General features: G+C 26.4%; 1 protein-coding gene across 1 annotated transcript; it reads right to left on the bottom strand.

Moving 5' to 3' along the window:
• Window positions 1-14471: 14471 nt before the first annotated feature.
• Window positions 14472-19688, bottom strand: LOC124819671 (cytochrome P450 85A-like). The gene is made up of 9 exons (XM_047291227.2): window positions 19501-19688; window positions 17326-17644; window positions 17033-17182; window positions 16480-16725; window positions 16212-16298; window positions 16034-16112; window positions 15857-15963; window positions 15644-15768; window positions 14472-14732 (listed from the first exon to the last, which is right to left on the bottom strand). Exons 1-9 carry the CDS (start codon window positions 19686-19688, stop codon window positions 14642-14644), a joined length of 1392 nt encoding a protein of 463 aa, XP_047147183.2. The 3' UTR covers window positions 14472-14641.
• Between the last annotated feature and the right edge of the window lie 494 nt (window positions 19689-20182).

The raw sequence follows: 20182 nt of genomic DNA, 5'->3' as shown, positions 1-20182 counted from the left end.
TGTGGTTCTAGTCATGAAATAACATGTAATCCAATTTTATGGTATTATAAATGCAAATAGAATCGGTTCTGTTCTTTCTTATGGTATAATAGAATCAATTTTGTTCGATCATTGGTATGATAGAATCGATTATGGTTGCAAGATAATCGATTTTGTGTGTTTGATGAAATGACCATGAGACAGGAATCGATTCCATGGTCTCAGAACATCTAGCAGAATCAATTTTGTTCTTTCACATGGGGTTGATTATGTTTGCAAAAGAGTCATTTTTTAGCATTTGATGAAATGACCATTGAAATCGAGTTTGTCGAGCTAAAATTGAGCTTGTCGAGCTATACTGAGTTTGACAAGCTTTTTTTCTACTGTCGAGCTTGACGAGCTGAAACTGAAAATTTTCTATTTTCTATATATATTGATGTTCATAAAATATTTGACGTGTTATTTTTTTTCTTTATGAGAGATGGAAGGCATTCAACACTATGGTTTTTTATTATCTAAAGAAGTGGTGGTTTCGGAGGTTTTTGTTAGATGTTGGTTTCCTTTGTTTTTTATTACTCTTCAAATAAATTAGATATGATAATAATTGTTACTTAATTTAGTTTTATATGATAATAAATATTTATTACTCAATTGTTAATAAATATTTATTAGTTATATATAATTATTTATGTGTTACTAAATAGTTAGGTTGATAATTATGCAAATTGGTTTCTATTAACAAGTCTTGTTTTTAAAACTTATTGTGAACAATTTTTATTTATTATGTTAAATTTAATATTTTTTATTAACAATAATTTATATAACAACATAGAAATTATTATTTAATAAAATGTATTTGAAATTTATTCCTAATAATATTTTTGTAAATTTTCGTTGCATTTTTGCATGTTTAATTTTTTTATCATTAACACTATTAATTTCATTTTAATATAATTTTTACTATTTAAAATTAAATTTATATCAAATTTCTACAAAAGTAAATTAGTACTAATCTATTTTTATTAATTAAAACATTTGTAATCAACTACACTCATTACATTTTTCACAAACTCATATTATTCATTTCTTCACTCTCCCTCACATTCACTTCCTAATCTAAACACTAAATTTTTACATGACTTTATTAATTATTACACATTTAAAGATTCTTTTAATACATTTAAACGTTCTTTTAATTATTACATATTAAGATTTTGGTGGTAGGACCGTGTGTAAAAAGTTTTCATTCTCTAAAACAGACTTGTACTATATATATAAATGTTTGAAAATTCATGATATTATTTCTCCCTGATTTCATGTTTGTGTTTTGTGTTGTATTCTTTGAATATAGAATGACGAATGATTTTAGAAGATATTGCAAATGAATAGAATTTTTTTTTTCACTTCAGTGTCATATATTAGATTGGTTTTAAAAAAACATATTTAACTTGTTAGATCATTACTTTCTAGATCATGTATAAAATTGATATAATGTGCTCTATACAATTAATATAAAAAGTAATTTTTTATTAGTGAATCATCCTAATTATAAGAGAACGTCAATTAGTATTATACATATATATATATATATATATATATATTTGGCAAAATTATACAATATTTTCTAATATAATAAAAGTTAAGAGAGGTGGTATTGTGAAATAGTAAGGCATTTTTTTTCATTATGAAACATAACAGTATGACTTTATATTGACAATTTTGTTTTTCGGAGGAAAAAGATTTCCATAATCTTTGGAAGTGTCAGGTGCTGTGACTTTAGTTTTTTAAAAATAACAAAATAAAAATATTATATGATTAAATACTAATATAGTGGTATTATTTTTTTTTTCGCATTATATAGTTTCGTGCAAAAGGTGGAAAAGTATAATATTACTTTTATTCGATATATAGATGTATTATATATACTTTTCTTCACATTATAGTATTAAGTAATGAATTATTTTATACGAATCGAATCAACTTAAAATTGATGACATACGATGTAAAAATTATAATAACAATGCATGTAATTTTTTAAGAAAATATTCAAGAAACTACAGAGAATCACGAACTTTGGATTCCCTGTGTGTAGAAAGTGTATGAAGATAATATATACGTGTTCATATGATTACCATATTAAAAAATAATGTACAAGTTGGTGAGTAGTAATAATAATAATAAGAAAGTGATGTTTCTTTAGCTCGTCTTCCTAAATCATAGTACGTTGAATCCTGAATCAAATGGAAATATTAATGCATTAGTTATAATTAAATTATATAACAAGTACACTTGTAAAAAGCTGAAACTCTTCAGATTTTGCATTGAAAGGAAAAACTACTAGCTGTTTTAAAACAGATATATGAAGTGAAGTGATTAATTCAATTATATATATTGTAAATCTTGTTCATATAGTAAAATAAATAATAAATATGTGACCTAGGAAAATGGTCAAACATATCAAGATATAATGCTCAAGACAAATTGACATTATCTTGGACATAAATTTATTTTCAAACTTTTAAGATAGTTTAAAGCATCAAGAAGTTGACTAAATTTCAATGAAAATTCTAACACGACTTTTCTCAAAATATATACTAAATTTACTTAGTTTAAAAGTTGCTTTAAATATAGAAAAAATGAATGTAACAGAGAAAGTTTCAGCCAAAAGACTGATTAATTTTCAAAAAAAAAAATTCATGAAACCTATAAACAGAAGAACAAAAACCTAATAATGTTACAAAAATTAATATGACATAACTTATATTATTTTAAACCCGCTAAATCTCTTTTACTGTCTATAATGAATTTCACAAATTAAATAATGATTACAAGTTCTGACTTATACAAAGTCAGTCTTAAATATCTTTTGAGTATCTCTTAAGATAAAGAACCAAGTTATTTTTATTATTTTAATAAAGCATAAAAATATATTGTAAATACAAGTATAACTATTAATCAAAAGGTTATAATAAAAACTCTTTGTTAAGATATAACTTGAAGGTTTTAAAAATATGGTGCATTCTCTATGTAATCTAATACTTATTGGATGTTTGAGTTTTAGTCGAAGTGGTAGTCTTTTAACTTACATAAATCTTTTGAATGACTTTTATAATTATTTACCTTATATAGAAGTTTGTATTGTCACTTTAGATAATCTTAAGTCATTTTTAGATTTTTAGTTTGGGTTGATTATAAAAAATATTAAAAATCTAGTTTATCTGTACATTCGTCTTCTTTATAAAACTTTGATTTACTTTGGTATTTGAATTTAATAAATTTTCTTTTATATATATGTTGAATTGGCTCACTCGTTTCTTTCTTTACTTTCTAATTATGCAATTTAAGTTTTTACACATTATTTTATATCATTTTAATTTTCCAAGTTAATTTTCTAATTTGATTTTTAGTTTGTTGGTTCTGATTTGATTGTCTAGAACTTCAAATGTTCACACCCAATATTCTTAATGTGCAGTTTGATTGTTTTTAGTGTATCATGATAAATACACCATAAATTGAATTTAGGTTGTTTTTTTAAAAATTGAATTCATAGCTCTAGTTTTAAATTATTACTATAGATCAATCTTAGACTATAAAATTACAAAAATATTATAAAAGTCTAATCTAATCCAAAAACATTGAGATTAAAAATTAGATTAAATTTAAAAGCCTTGTCATAAGCAATAATCCCTTTAATTTTGCTAATTTTGTCCACAAGCACAAATTTTGGATTGAAAAAAGTGCAGTTTATGTTTGCTTTTAAAGAAGTAGGAAAAATCCTGAAATCTTTGATAAATGTTGAATAAAAATAATAAGCAACCTGGCTTTGTTCTTTTAAGTGGATTTGAAGGAATGGATTTGAAGAAGTGAATTTGAGACGATTTGGAAATAACTTTTTTTTGTCGTTTATTTGAGTGAATTTAGAGGTAAATGAGAGTGAATTTGGAAATAAAATTTGTGAGAATTAGTATAGAATTGTATTGACGTGACAAATTAAAAAAATTTATTTCCAAATTCACTCTCATTTTCTTTAATTCACTCAAATAAACGACAAAAAAATTTATCTTCAAATCTTCTCAAATTTTTTCAATTTGTATATAATATTGAAAACTCATAAAACTGGATGGAGGAAATAAAAGTCAGCATAATCTGTCAAACAGTCATTCACAAAGTCAATATCCATCATGTGGTTTGGAATATATTTTTAGAATATTTAAATCAGAAATTTACAATATTTTCTTCTTGAATTTAGTGTCTGCACCGACCCACATAGATTCAAATTTGATTAAGTTATTTAAGTTTTTCTTGTTATGAATTGTGTGACAATTGAGCTCGATACTCAACTAAAATTATTAACAAACAATAATATTAATAATATAACAATTATTCTATTTACATGAGTATTATATTAACTAAAATATTCAAAACTTTTTATTCAAGTAATGATAAATTAGATTGAATTAAGTTTATTAAATAAATTTAGAAATCTGATCCAATTTTTTTATTGATTTAGATAATAAGTTTAACAAAATTTAACCCTTTTATACCTTCAGTTATTAACTATTTTTTAAATTTTAATTGAATTATAACTATAGAATATTTATTAAAAGAAATTATTATTATTTTTTTATTTTGTTTTCCTTTTCCTTATAAAACAGTAAACAACTTTTGCAATTATTCCTTTAGAAAAACTATTAAAAATATCGAACATCATGCAATTTTAATATTATGTATATAACACATTATATAGATGGATTTTATCGAATATATTAATTTTTTAAAATAAAAAATTTATATTGCAACCCTAACACCCTAACAAGGTTAATACTATAAAATAATTTTGTAAATCTAATAACAAAGAAAACAAAAAGAAATAAAAAACTTTGAAATCAAATCAAAATTCATTAAAGAGGGTGTTTTCCCTTATATTGGTGTTTGATAGTGAAGTGGTGAGCCAAAAACAAGTGGACAAGTGTTTGTGAGAGGGTTAAGGAGCTTCATACGTGTAATATGTGCCTGACTTGTTTGGAGAAAATCATGCATAAGTCAAAAATCCCAATTATTAAGTTATATTATTAGACAAATTAACTTCTCTCTATAACTTTATTATTTTCATTTTTTCTCTCTCGAAAGGTTGTGGTAACATGCTAATTTGATTCATGATCAAAAAGCAATTTTGTATTTGTGGTGAGAAAGTTTCCTTTAGAGTTGGTAAGGTGTTGCTTTAAGATAAATCTATTATAATCCTTCTCTTTGTAATTGGTTTTGGGTGATTATCACATGTGGATGGGTCATGCTTGCACGTATTGTTCTTGAGGTTGGAACAAGTATCTACATGCTAGAGTTTTTATGGTTGTGCTTAGGTTTCTTATTTGAGTGTTTATTTTTGTAGAGTGAGTTGGGGTGAATTATACTTGTGAATGTTTTGTTGTTGTGCATAGAGAAAGTGATTTGGATAAGTAAGGGAAGCTAACTCTATTATGTCTTGTTTATGATAAAATGTTGTTTGTGTTTGGTGATTATAGGATTACATATCTAATTTAGATCATACTCTTATGTATATGTAACTATCTCCAATGAATAATAACTCACACATTCAGAATCATGAGTTAGAGTCTATCCTAGCAAAAATTAATATTTATTGAACCTATTATTTCACCTACTATCGGATCATTATCAGGCCATTCATTAATGTCTAATCTCATGCACAAGATGTATATACCTCGACATGAGCGGGTGTGTTGGAAGTCCTACATCAACAAAGATAAAGTCAAATCACAATATATAAGTGGTGCAAACCTCACATTACAAGCTAATTTTGTCGAGGTTGATTAGACTTAAAATTCATTTCTTAACATGGTATTAAAGTTGTTAAGTTTTGTGGGGCACAGGTGCACGATGAAAGAAGAGGTAGTAACTGCGCTAGAAGAAGAGGAAGGGCGGCGTGGGAGTTGAAGAAGAAAGGGAGTGAGGGTGTAGAACCATGTTGTTGGTGGAGATGAAAGGCGCGACAATAATTGGGAGCGACGATAGCGCAAAAGAGAGATTTGGAGCGTGAAGTGGTACATAAAAGAGAAGAGCACGATGGAAAACACAAAAAGGCGAGATTTGGATCAAAGAGAGACTCGTGATACTATGTGCCAACTGTTCATTTTTTGTGATCCGCTCTACCCTAATGACATTTTTCGATCGTTTGAGGAAATCCCTTTATGGCTTGAAGCAAATGCCTTGTGCCTAGTACTAACATGTTGCTCTATGTTTCTACATCGGATTCTAGTATAATGCTTTAGATCACTATATCTTCATCTACCGACGGGGTTTTGACATGGCATACATCCTCCTCTACATTAATAACATTATTCTCATCACCTCATCCCATGACCTTCGCAAATCTATCATGACACTCCTTGCCTCTAAATTTACTATGAAGGATCTTGGTCCTGGAGTTATTTTCTTGAGATTGCTATAACAAGAGATGTAAGTGGTCTGTTCCTCAATCAGAGCATTTATGTTAGTGACATCATTGAACGCGTCGACATGACCTTATGTAAACCTTCTCTTACTGTAGTTGATACTAGGCAGAAGCTTAGTACATTCTCCAGCACACCATTTTAGGATCCCACTATATATCACAATCTTGTCAGCACCCTCTAGTATTTCACATTCACTCGTCTTGACATTTCATATATTGTTCAACAGGTCTGTCTTCATATACATGCTCCTTGTACTGAACACATTCTAGCATTAAAACACATTCTACGTTATGTTCAGGGTACCCTTCAACATGGTTTACACCATTATTCGATCTCTATTTAGAAACTTATTTCTTCTACTAATGTTGATTAGGGTGGATGTATTGACACTAAATGCTTCACATATGATTATTGTGTGTTTCTTGTGAAAACCTCATATAATTTTCTTCGAAGAGGCAACACACTATATCTTGTTCTAGTATATAGGCTGAATATAGAGGTTCTGCAAATATTGTTGCTGAATCTTGTTGGCTCCACAATCTCCTCCTAGAGCTTCATTTTCTCTCCCTCAGACTACTTTGGTACATTGTGTTAATGTCAGTGTCATTTATCTATTTGGTAATCCTATGCAACATCAGAGCACAAAATATATTGAGATGGATGTTCACTTTGTTTGGGAAAAGGTAGCATGTCGTTGGACACGAGTTCTTCATGTCCCTTTCTTCACCAGATTGCTAACATCTTCACCAAAGGCCTACCTCAAGTTCTTTTTATGATTTCTGGACTAGTCTAAGCATCCATGAACCTCCTGCTTAGATTATAGAGATGTGATAGAATCCAAATTATTCTTCTGAAATTAAACAAATTAACAATTAATCTCTTATAATTAAGCTAATTAAATTTATGTAATTAAGTTATTAAATATCTTGTAATTATGCTCTGCATAATTACATACTTAATTTAGATCATATTATTATGCATATATATCTACTTCCAATAAATAATAACTTATATATTCAAATTATCTATTATTTTTCTTATCGTTTTTTTTTCTAAATTTAGTAGAAACAAATTTTAAGTAATCCATATATTTTTAGGTTTATATAAAATCAAAATCATATTGGAAAAGATGCAATATACAAGTAGAGAAAAATAGAAAACTAGGAAGACAAATACAAAATATTAATAGAATGTTTTTAAAATTTAGCGAGTTTAATATTGATGTTTGTTTAAACTAAGGCTTTGTTCACTTGAATGAATTTGGGAAGAGTGATTGAATGGATTTCATTGAAGGTGCATTTTTTGTTGTTTATTTGAGTGGATTTTGAGGCAAGTGAGAGTGGATTTGGAAGTAAAGTTTGCGAAAATTAGTGTAGAATTTCATATGTGACAAATTAAAAAAATTTACTTTCAAATCCACTCTCACTTACCTCCAAATCCACTCAAATAACCAACAAAAATATTACCTTCAAATCTTCTCAAATCCATTCAATCACTCTCTCTCAAATTCATTCAAGTGAACAAGGTATAAAAGAGTTAAACATTATTAAAATCTCTTGGTCTAAGATTGTTTATATATTGTGATGAAATTGTTTGACTAATTTATCTTTGTTTTATTACTATTTGGTTCACACATAAAAAAAACTTAGAAAACTTTGTTGAATTTATGTTAAAAATTAATATTCTTTAAATTATTTCTTAACTTATTATTTCATTAAATATTATAATTTATTCATATTTAGTTGATGTGATAATCCTTTATATTCAATAGTGGGGTTTCAATAACACAATCAGATTTTTGCTAATTCAAAAAGATAAAAATTCCGTAATAGTCTCATAATTTTTTTTAATTCATTGAAGAAATCTAGAGTCACTACAAGAAAATTAATTATTAGAATCCACAAAAATCAATATAAAAAGATACACTATATTCAATCTATTCTCCATAATTCAATATCAGTTATCTACATAACCAATCTTGAAACATTCAACATCAATTCATAACCAACGTTTAAACATTTAATTTTCAACGATAAAAATCAATTCTAAGACTAATCTACTGAACTATGTTGAATGGTATATATATAATAGTAGTGAAAGGATGATGGAAACATAATAGTGTGTTAGTATTATATAATCAAATGATTTTGTCATGTGCTTAGTGCACGTGACACTGAAGAAGCCCTAACGTGTAGGATTCTATTTTTCTGTATCGGTATTTTATCTGTTATTTTTTTATCCTGCAGATATATATACAGTATAATATGTGTATCGGGTGTTCATCGAAATGAGATATAAGGTGCAGTTTTATTGATGGATCCAATGGAATTTTGCATTTCTTATAAGAACGAGCTCGAATGTGCATAAAATTCAGCAGATTTATTTTTCATTAGTTATTTTAAGTGGCCTTATTGATGTATTATACAGATCACATGCACACCAAGTTCAACACCATCAAAATATTCAAATTTTCAGAAATTTTAGTTTAATTCTTTGCCCATTTTACTGTTCAATTATCAATATTTACGAATTTTATTATCTATTTTACGAAATTTTATTACTATTCATTTATCAATAATTATTTGTCATAATTTATTGATTATCAATATTCAACTATCATAAATTTAAAAATATTACATGATATATTAAATATATAAAAAACATTACAAGAATTTTTTTAAATAATAATTAATTTTATAAATAAAAAATAATTAGTCAATGACAATTTAAATATTAATTTATAAACTAAAAATTATTGGTATCTAAAATAGTCTTTATTATAAAAAAATAAATGATATTTAATTTGTGAATTGATGACTAAATTGCTCTTTAATATTAGCTAGTAAGGTTTTGGTTATGAAAGAAATTATGTCTAAGTTGATCTCTAATTAATTAGTGATTAATTTAGACAAATTTATTTGATAACCAAAATTTTATTAGCTAATGCTAGATATCAATAATAACCAATTTATAATCCAAATATTAATTTTATTTATAATAGAGACTATTTTAGATACCATAACTTTTAGTTTATAAATTGGTATTTAAATTGGTTAATATAATGACTAATTATTTTTAATTTAAAATTGGTTACTATTTAGACAATTTTCTTGTAGTGTAAGTGCTTAATATCATTGATGGTAAAATGTACATAACAATTAAATATATATAAAAATTTGATAATAAAATGTTAAAAAAAATTTGTTGTAATAGTTTAAATGTTAGGAATCTCATATTTACTATAAAGTGGACAATAGTTGAAATGCCATTAGGTACTCTAGCGATGCTATCTTAATGGAATTGAGGTTAAAATATTGACACTATCAATAAGATATGAAAATGAGATTTCAAACACATATCTTCATTCTCTTAGTCTATTGGGAAATGAACTATCTTCCCATATTAGACCTTGATTTAGAACTTTTAGTACATTAAATAACCACATTGTTTAGAAATATATGTCAAAAGACAATATAAATATATATTCCTCTTCAACTCTCAAAAACGTATTTTAAGAATAAAACGGAAATTTTAAATCAAACAATAATCCATATAGAGTGACTCTAACAATATTATATTAATAATCTAAAATTTGAATTTAATAGAGACAATTCACACCTTATTACAAAGCTCATTTTATAACGATGATTTGACTTTAAACTAATATGATTTCAAAACCTATCATCGAAAGTTTGTTAGATCTATGTATTTTTCTCAACATGATAAGATATATGCATGATTAGTGAGGTACTTAAATTTACTTTCGAATATTAAATAATGTTTTTTTTTCATTTTCATGTTAATATATTTAAAAGTTCTCGGTTTTAAAATTGTGTTTGGTATTCCTGAATTGAGTAGCCGGTTTTAAATTTATTACATGAAGCTTATGATCTTATTGAAGAGATATGATTGTTCCCATTATACACATTCGTAATAAGAGTAGCCAGTGTCATAGATTTTGTTCATAGTTACCATGCATGCATGCATGATTCGCTAAGGAAGATGGCAATCATGTGACCTAAAAGACATCGAAACAACAGCATAGAGAACATAATTGGAATCAATGTTATTCCCACATTCCACAATCATCAAAAGAAGCAAAAAAAAGCTTGACAGAAGAGAGAAAAGTAAAAGTGAGAAACCAAAACAAAAGCAATATGAAACCATGACCCTCTGATGTAAGTATGCAGCCTAAGGTGGCAAAAATAATTAACATTTTCGGAAAATAGTTTTTTAAGCAGATAGTGGGATGGCAGCAACAAGCTTTTAACAAAAGAAAAAACAACATCCCAGATTTTGAGGCCACATCACGTGAGGATGGGAATCCTAAATTTTCTATTCATCGTGCGTTGCCCAACTAAACTCTTTTGTTAATGCTACCATTTTTAATATCAAATTTCAATGTAGAGGTGGTTGGCATAAATTTTTTATTGTAATGTATTGATTAATTTTAATTTCCTTATTTTTGTTTTAAAAAATATTATTTTGACTTCAAGTTTATTGAGATGATGTTTTTTTAGAGTCAATGTTATTTATTTTGAAATCTAAAACTCATGTAACGATTTTACTCTTAAAATCTTATAAATGAATGGAATATTTAATATTTAGTATGAGACTTAAATTTAATCCTTACCAATTAACATGTAAATAATATTATTCCATATTAATGATCGTATTTGAAATTATCTATTTTGAAAACATAACATTATATTATTAGGATTAATTATCATATTTGACATATTGTCAATTTTGAAATTTGAAACTTTTTAGATGATTTTAGTTTTAAAATCTTATATATGAGTAAAATGTTTAATATTCATGATACTTGAATTAAATCCCTACTAATTAACATAAGATAAATAAGATAAAGTGAAGTCACGATATATATTGAACCATTTAAAAGACATTGAGTTGGGTAGGGTTAGGTATAGTTTATTTTAAAATGATATCCAAAACGTATGCATATAAATGATAGGGCATAGACATAAAATAAAAGCATAAAGAGCCAAAAGGAGGGAAGAAAAAAATAAAGGTTAAACGGCGGTGGTCCTTGTGGGTCTGCGGCCCCTATTTTGAGGGTCGTCACATTGGGAAACTCATAATCGGAATCTATGCACATTTTTGGTTCTATATACCTAACACATATTGTACACAACCCCTTTTAACTCGTTTGAATGCAGATAAAAAGAATTAGGGTTATATGCTCAGTGGCTTCACTGCCCTTGCTTAAATTAATGGGAGAAGTATGTCATATACATAAAACATAACCCAAACTCGTATCCCTTTGTATGTGTGTTTATGTAATGTAAGTACTAATAAATGAACTTTAAGCCTACGGTGAAGTTTATACTTATTTTAATATGACTCAATCTTATAAAACTAATTTATAAAATTAAAATTTATATTTATTTATATACTATAAATTGCTAACCATATATATATATATATTATAGTAATTATCTGGTGATTTCTCAGAGCTTCCATCTATTTCTGCACATTTGTTTATGTAATAAAAACTATGAAGATAAATATTTGATTTGAAACAAAATATAATAAAGGCAACATAAGTAAAAAGAATTACGATAAGACACAGATTGTAACCCTTTTATTGAATGAATTATGTGATAGTTATAAAATATTTAAAAGGTAAAGAGTATATTACACTATCATCATTATTATTATATCACCAGTGTACGATGGCATTATTATGGTTTTCATCAATGAAACAATTTGTTAATTTTAGGAAGAGACTAAATAGAGTTAAAACCTTTTTTCAAATGTTCAAAAAGTAGATAAAATTTCTAATAGATTGATTAACGGATAAAAGTCTATATTTTGAAAAAAAAAAACCTTTGCTAAAAAAAATAAATTTTGTAAAATTTGGCATAATAGACAATCTATACTTACAATAAAAGAGAGAATACTATTTCACTTCAATTGAGTTCGTTGGTATAAATAATAGTTTTACAAATAGAAGTTGTATAGAGATTTAAACTCTTTTTTTCGTAAAAGGCTAGACTAAACCATCTAATGTAAAAGCGACACAAACATCACAAAACAACTTTATAATAACTCACTCAAATTCATAGATTACATCAAATTATCTTTCAAGCTATCAACTCGAAGTTTCATTGATTAAACAAATTGATTACAATTAATACACCAACCCACTTCATATTAGGACATATTACAATGAGTATGCAAATCACTTTTTGATTATTAAAGTATGTTAGAAAAAAGTTCAAACAACTTGTAAAATTGATTAAGTACTAAAGACAATTAAGCATAAAAACATGACTACACTTCGTTTGAAAGATGAGAGCTTGATGAATAACAAATCATGAATGACAGTGTTTCGTTTAACAGGTGATACAACACTGTAATTTTTATTTTGTGTTTGATAAAGCACGAATTCTTTCAAACAATAAGCACATAAAAGTGAGCAGACCTAATACCAAATTGAAAAGCCCATAAATGTTGGTAAGGGAATGTCTACTCACAAGTGCAAGATAGAAAATATAACTTTTTATAAAAATTATTTCACACAGCATTTCTCTCTATTTTTTTTCGTACATTATTCATATCCTAGTTCTTTGAGTTTCTCAACACCTTCAACATCCTCTTCTCATCTCTAGCTATGAGCACCACACTGACCCATTTGAAGTCAATTGCTTGCATATTGCGAATCAAATTCCATTCACTACAAGAAAAAAAAAAGAATTATAAACGACCAAAATTTGTAGAAAACGTGAAAAATTCATCAATAATGTCTTTTTTGACGTATTTTTGATGACCCAAAATCTGTTGGTAATAATACAGTTAATAACATATACCGACAGAATTTTATATCTATTGATAATTATCAGAAGAAAAATTCGTCAAAAAATACTGAATAGTTCATATTTACATATTCAAATTATTACTTTTTAATATATACTTAACTTTCTTGTTATAGACATGGACATAGTCACTATTAATCAAGGTCGGCATGCTTGTTTTCTATTTTTCAAGTTTAACGAAATTGTAAAAATGAATAAATTATTTTAAAAAAGCTATAATTGATGTTGGCCCTTATCATAGTTGACGTCAATTGTCCCCCATTTTCAGTGTAAAATTGTGCGCTCAACGATGTCCCCTCTTGCTGAGTGTCAAAGTGTTCACAAAAATATGCGCTTAGTGTGTAGATCCTTTCGCTGAATGCTTCTAGACGTCGATTTCTTTTATGTCTGTCGTTAATGGAAGTTTGTTTGTTCAGGGTTGACGTCGTTTTGTCATTCCAACATCAAATTAACGTCTTTGACTAAAATATTAGAGTTTGGAATGATGTTAAAGATAAAAATAGCAAACATCGAAACTCGTGTTTGTAGTAATGTATGTAAAAAATAAATGAAAATAGTTAAAACAAGGTATTGTTATCGATCTCAAAGCAAATAAGAAAATGGTTAACATAGTTATAGAAAATTAAAAATATGAAGAAAAAAATGGTAAAGGATGCATTGGTAATTTTTTAACTCTAATAATTTTCTTTTTATAAGTGAATTTAGAAGTCAGAATAACGCTGGTTATGCTTTTACGGTTAAGTAAAAACATTTTGGTTACATTTTACATAAACTTTACAAAATTGTATACATTTAATTTATTATTTAAGTTTAAAAGTACTTTTTTTTTTTCAAATTTAGTCAATTTTATCTACATATATATCTTATCATAAGTTATTGGATAAAATAGTTAAGTTACTATTTTCCAGGCTTCGTATAACAGAGTTATTAACAAATTACATCCGAGTAATACTCATCGTTCTGAGGACAATCACGGATGTAAAACATTTTTAAATTTGTATTCAATATAAAGGGAATTACATCATCAAAATGATTCATTCAAAATAAGGGATTTGTGTACACTATAGTAAATTTTAAAAATGAAAGATAAAAAGTCGACATTTTAAATTAGAAATTAATTTATTTGATATATTTGTATTTTTCATGAATTTTTTAGTAAATAGATTGTGCTTGTCTATTCATAATAATTTAATAAATACACAAACTAAAAGGGTTTTTTCTTCATGAAATCACATGAATGTCATGTCTATAACTAGTAATAGATTTTAACACTCAGTGATTTTATTACTAGAATTATAATCATAGGGGTCCATGACAATGCCTTGATCAAACATTAGAGGATTATCTTTCTTCTTAGTATTTTTTTATCTTCATGTGTAGTCCTGTTGGTGCCATCACCCTTGGAAATTTCGCAAGTGTTTTGCTTCCCTCAACTTCTTCCCATCTGAAAAAAAAAAATACACTTTTAGTCAAGAGGAAAAATAAGCAATTAATTTAAAATAGTAAAAATATTTGAATACTAATGTCCTTACTAAGACATAAAAATGCCAACCATTAAAGGAGTGCTTAAAATACCACTGGTATCCAAAAAGGAGATACTAATATGCCCACCATTAGCATCTAACATTGCAACTACAAGTGTTTGGCCTCCTAATAATAATGTTTAAATGTTTTAAAAGCTTTTTATGTTTTCTTTTATTGTGGTTTTAGTCAAAGTGAATAATACCTGCTTAATAACACTTACTAATCAAAAAACTTTTTTTTCCTTCTTGAACATACATTTCTTTATATAAATTTGAACAATCTAATTATTCTTATTTAATATATTTAATTTTTTTGATAAAAAATACACCTACTTAATAACCACTTAATCAATCTTTTGATTTTTCTTATATAATAACTCTACCAAATTTAAACATTACAATTACATCATTGTTTAAAACTAAAGATAAAAAAAGAAAAAGAACGTTAGGATGGAAAAGAGTAAACTACCTATATATTTTTTTATAAACAATAATATAATTTTTTTATCAGTAAAAAGAATATATAAAATGAGGATTTTTAGGATATCCAACCTATATACAAACTTTATTTACATAACAGAAAACACTAATAAAAAAATTAAGTAGCAATCAATTTTAAAAAAATAAAAACATTTAGTTAAATTTTTTACAAATTATTGATATATATCTAAATTAATCTTTATTATACATAAAAAAATCATAATTAATTTATGAATTAGAATTTATGTTGATTTTTAATATTAATTTCAAAATTTTCTACTACACATATTTTCTTAAAATTTGCTAACAGATCCCATTGTAAATTAAAATATGAGAAGAATTAATAATATACCTGTATCTAGTCACCAAATAGTGAATAAAAATACTGATTTTGAACATGCCCCATTCCTTTCCAGGACAAACCCTACCTCCTGCTCCAAATAGCATGTTGTGATTATGAGTCTCCAACCCTTTCTCCTACATTGCATGCATCATTTTATCTTCAAGATCATGTTTTGCAATTATTCACATAAGAACAATGTAATTCTTTATTATCAAATCTTACCAGCCATCTCCTTGGATTAAAAGTAAAAGGTTCTTCATAGAGAATGGGATCAAAGTTACCATCCCTTGTGTAAACATAAACCCTCCATCCCTTGGGAATCATATAACCTAAAAAGTGATTGCCATACTCAATGAATATTCATGTATCAAAGCAATTGACTCAAATTGAAAAACGCACCATTCAATTCTATATCTTTAGTAGTCCTCCTCATCACTCCATTAACAACAGTAGCCAATCTCATTGTCTCAAGTAATACCTACACACACAAAACAAAAGTACTTCAAAATCTCTTAGCTTAATTATCATCACTTTGCTCTGTAATTTTAGTTCATATATTGATACAGAAAATGTCTACCGCACGAGTTTGCCTCATGCTCTTGTAGTCATCCCAGTTGATCCGTTCTCCATGCAGTTTCTTCTGCAAGATTGCAAAATGCTCATCCTGCATAATGCCTTTTATTGATAAGAAATATAACTCAATTTCAAAAAATCAGTTCATGAAGTAAAATTTATATCTAGTTATATATTATAAATTCATTTTATCTTTACTTCGTATTAGATTTCCGAAACATAAAACATGAATTATTGCTTTTAACAGGAAAGAATGATAACCTATAACTCACCCTTACTGCCTGTAGAATGTCAGGGTTATCACATAGGTATTTGATAGACATCATTGTAGTGGTTGATACCGTTTCATAACCTGAGTATAAAATTGTGGTGATTTGCTCCATTATTTCTTCGTCATTTAGCTTGTACTTACCATCCTCATTTCTCACAAGTTGATCAAGAATGTCGTTATGAGTGGCTGAAGAAGCTCTTCTCTTGGCTATCAGCTCTCTTAGCATTGCAAGCACTTTTTCCCTAGCCTGTGACCAACATAAGTGAAACTAGTTTAACTTAGCTGCTTTAGGCCTAAAAATAAATAATTTTTTTAATTAATACTAATAATTGTTTTAAGTTTTCAAGAAGAAAAAATATTTCAAAAATGAATTTTAAATAAAATTAAGATAAAAGCATGGTTCTTAAGTTTATTTTATGTTTCTCAAAGCCGTCTTGAAAGTAAATTTGGATTTGAAAAAGCATGGTTCTTAAGTTTATTTTATGTTTCGCAAAGCCGTCTTGAAAGTAAATTTGGATTTGCTATCTCATAATATTTTTTAAAAAATCTTATACCTTCAAACCTCGATAATATTGAGTTCCTGGAATTTTAAATGGCAAGGATATTGTTCCCAATGCCATTTTATCAAACGAGGCTTTGAAGTACTCGATGAAAGAGTTTGGCTCATCTTCCACCACAGCTTTCATGGAAACAAAGAATGACATCTGAAAAGAACAACAAATCAAAGAATACAGACATGCATGGTGAGTGTTTCATGGATTTAACCGTTTTGATTCTTCCTTTCATAGTCTAGCATATATGGTTTTGACGGTTTAATCAAACAGTTATATATATGATTGATGCATACCTCAACAGTTTTTTCTTGTATATCAACTATTTTACCATCCCAATTGTCTAGGTAAGAGCTCATGAAGTCATCAACTTCTGTCAAAAGACGATCCTTAACTGCGATTGGACCAACGAGAGATAACAGTGAGCCTCTTATTCGTTTGTGTTCTGCACCATGAACCTCAGAAATGTTAGTCCCAAGGATCTTCCTCATGGAGTCCGGGTAGCCAGGAACCAAGCCTTTTGCTTCATTCATGAGTATGTATCTGTTGATTTCAGGATCCGTGCTAATAACAGTAGGAGATCCCAATACATGAGTTTTGAAGAGACTTCCATATCTGAATGCAAGGAGACAACTTGGCTTCAAAATTACATGAAGTACAAGGAAACAAATAGGAGAAACACTGGGGATAGAAAAAGCATTTTCATAAATTTTTAAAAAATAACTTTAAACTTAAAACATATGTTGATATTTATAGTCATGGATTAGAATCAATAAGCCAAATCAATTCATCACGTATTTGGATCAAGTTAGATTAAAAAAAATTAAAATTTTAATATGAATAAATTTTGAATTTGAATCACTAAAAATCCAGCTTATCTAATAAATCAAGTAGATTCATCCAAATTAAAACCGTAATGAATTCAATTAATTCATTCAGATTGAATTCATGATGAATCGCATTGATTTACTCATATTGATAACACTAATTAATTTATACTCACTTATATATTCATTTTATTATACTGAAATATATATATATATATATATATATATATATATATATAATTAAATATTAATGGACAGTGTGACTGAAGAATTAAACACTCAATTTTATAAAATTAATTTATAATATAGAAAATTATATCTATTCATATACCTAAATATTGGAATCTCTGGCATAAATTTTAGAAAATATGTAGAAATGCTTACATGTTTTAGCAACTTTTATTTATTTGTTGCAAAAAAATATGCATGTATCGGTTTGTTTGTATTTATCTAAAACAAAAAAAAAATATGCTTTTCTAATATCATAAATATTTCTTTTGGTTTTTTCATGTATTTGTCTAATTTATGGCTGTTTTATGTTTTCGAAAATTTCTTAGATAAGTTATATTTTAAAATTATTAATTTGAAGTTTTAACTATCAGTTCTATTTTGTTTTTGTTTTTCATTTTCAGCTTTACTTTTAATTAGATTTGTCAAATTAATGGACGTGTACCAAAAGAATAATCATCAGAAAAGATTTTCTTAAATGAAAAAAAATGGTATATAGGGTTCTGTAAAAATTTCCTGAAAAACAATTTTATATTATGGTTAATTTAATTGATGTGATTTCTTTTAAACGTTCGAAATATTTATAAAGCACTCGTAACTTTTATCGTAGAGATAAAAAATAATAGTTTAATATATAACGAGTCATCCTTTAAAACTTTTATTATCATTAGTTAGTAAATATATTGAAGGTTTATTTTAGTGTCTTAATTTAAAAAATACGTAAATTTAATCTTTTCAATCAGATTTTATTAAGTTTACTTGAAATTTTAATAAAATATATTTAAAATTTCAAATAAATTTCACAAAATCTAATTAAAATAATTAAATTCACATAATTCTAAAAATATAAAAAATTAAATTAATCTAAAATTTTAAAGAAAGACTAATTTTAATTTCTATTAAAAACTAACAAACTAAAATTATATTTAATCCTTTAATAAAATCTGGTGCGTTGCAAGATAAAAATATTAATATAACTTATGATCAGTCATATTTTAATTATCTTGAAAAGCTTCAATTAATACTAATTAATAAATATATTTAATAATTATTAAAATCTCGGGCGTTTCACAAATAAGTATACTAGTTTAGTATATTAAAATAGTAATTTAGTTATTTAAAGTATTTAAAAAAAAAAACTCTTAGTTCTTACATGTTTATTTCTGTCTAAAAGAAATTTTATTTAATCTTTCTCAATTAGAAGACAAGAATGATGTTTTGTAAATGTAAAAAACATATCCAAACAGGAGAAATTCTTTTATAAAATTTATAAACAACTATAGGAATTGAAAAAGAAAATCTTAAAAACAAGATAGAAAAAGTAATCAATATGAAGGAGCAAAAGGGTATTCAAATCTAACAAATTAGAAATAAAAAAGTTAAAGAATAATGTAAGGTTCTTTTGTAGAACAACACCTTAATGTGCTCCTTTTCATGAAATCTGGTCCTTGTGTGAGAAATTTGATAGTCTCCCCAACCAAAGGCCATCCCAGTGACCCTGGAGGCATTCCTTTCCTTGAGTACCTTAAGCTGTTCCATTTCAGCACTGCAAAAAATGAAAAAATGGTGAAAGCCAGAGCATAATAAAACATTGTCAACATCATTATCTTTTCTCTTTTCAATGCTGCATGTTACAAAGGAGGAATCATCATGTATATAATGCTAGCTATTATGGTTAATTAATTAGTACATTTGAGGTGGCATAGAGTTCCAAAATGAAACAAAAATACAATTATGACACCAATTTACAGATAACATTAAATAAAATAATAAATTTAAAATGAATGAGAAACATAAAACAAAAATACGTACCAAATTATGGAATCAAAAATAAACTTTTGTTACATGCAAATTAATATAGTATTTATTACAAGAGACAGGTTTTTAACCATTAATATGTAATTGTTACATTTAATTAAATTTTAATTATATTATAAATTTTTGACTTTCTTTGGTACACCTGTAATAATACAATCACTATTTTTTTTAATACTTCAAGTTATAAAATATCAATATATATATCTAAATAATTAAAACTAATCTGAGTCTTTTGATGTAATTATATTATTAATAATTTATGTAATAATATCTTTACACA

Source organism: Vigna umbellata, chromosome 3, assembly GCF_029865625.1.
Source record: "Vigna umbellata cultivar VRB3 chromosome 3, Vumbellata_1.0, whole genome shotgun sequence".
Lineage (NCBI taxonomy): Eukaryota > Viridiplantae > Streptophyta > Magnoliopsida > Fabales > Fabaceae > Vigna > Vigna umbellata.
The sequence above is the reverse complement of the archived record's forward strand: the minus strand, read 5'-3'. Positions and strand labels throughout refer to the sequence as shown.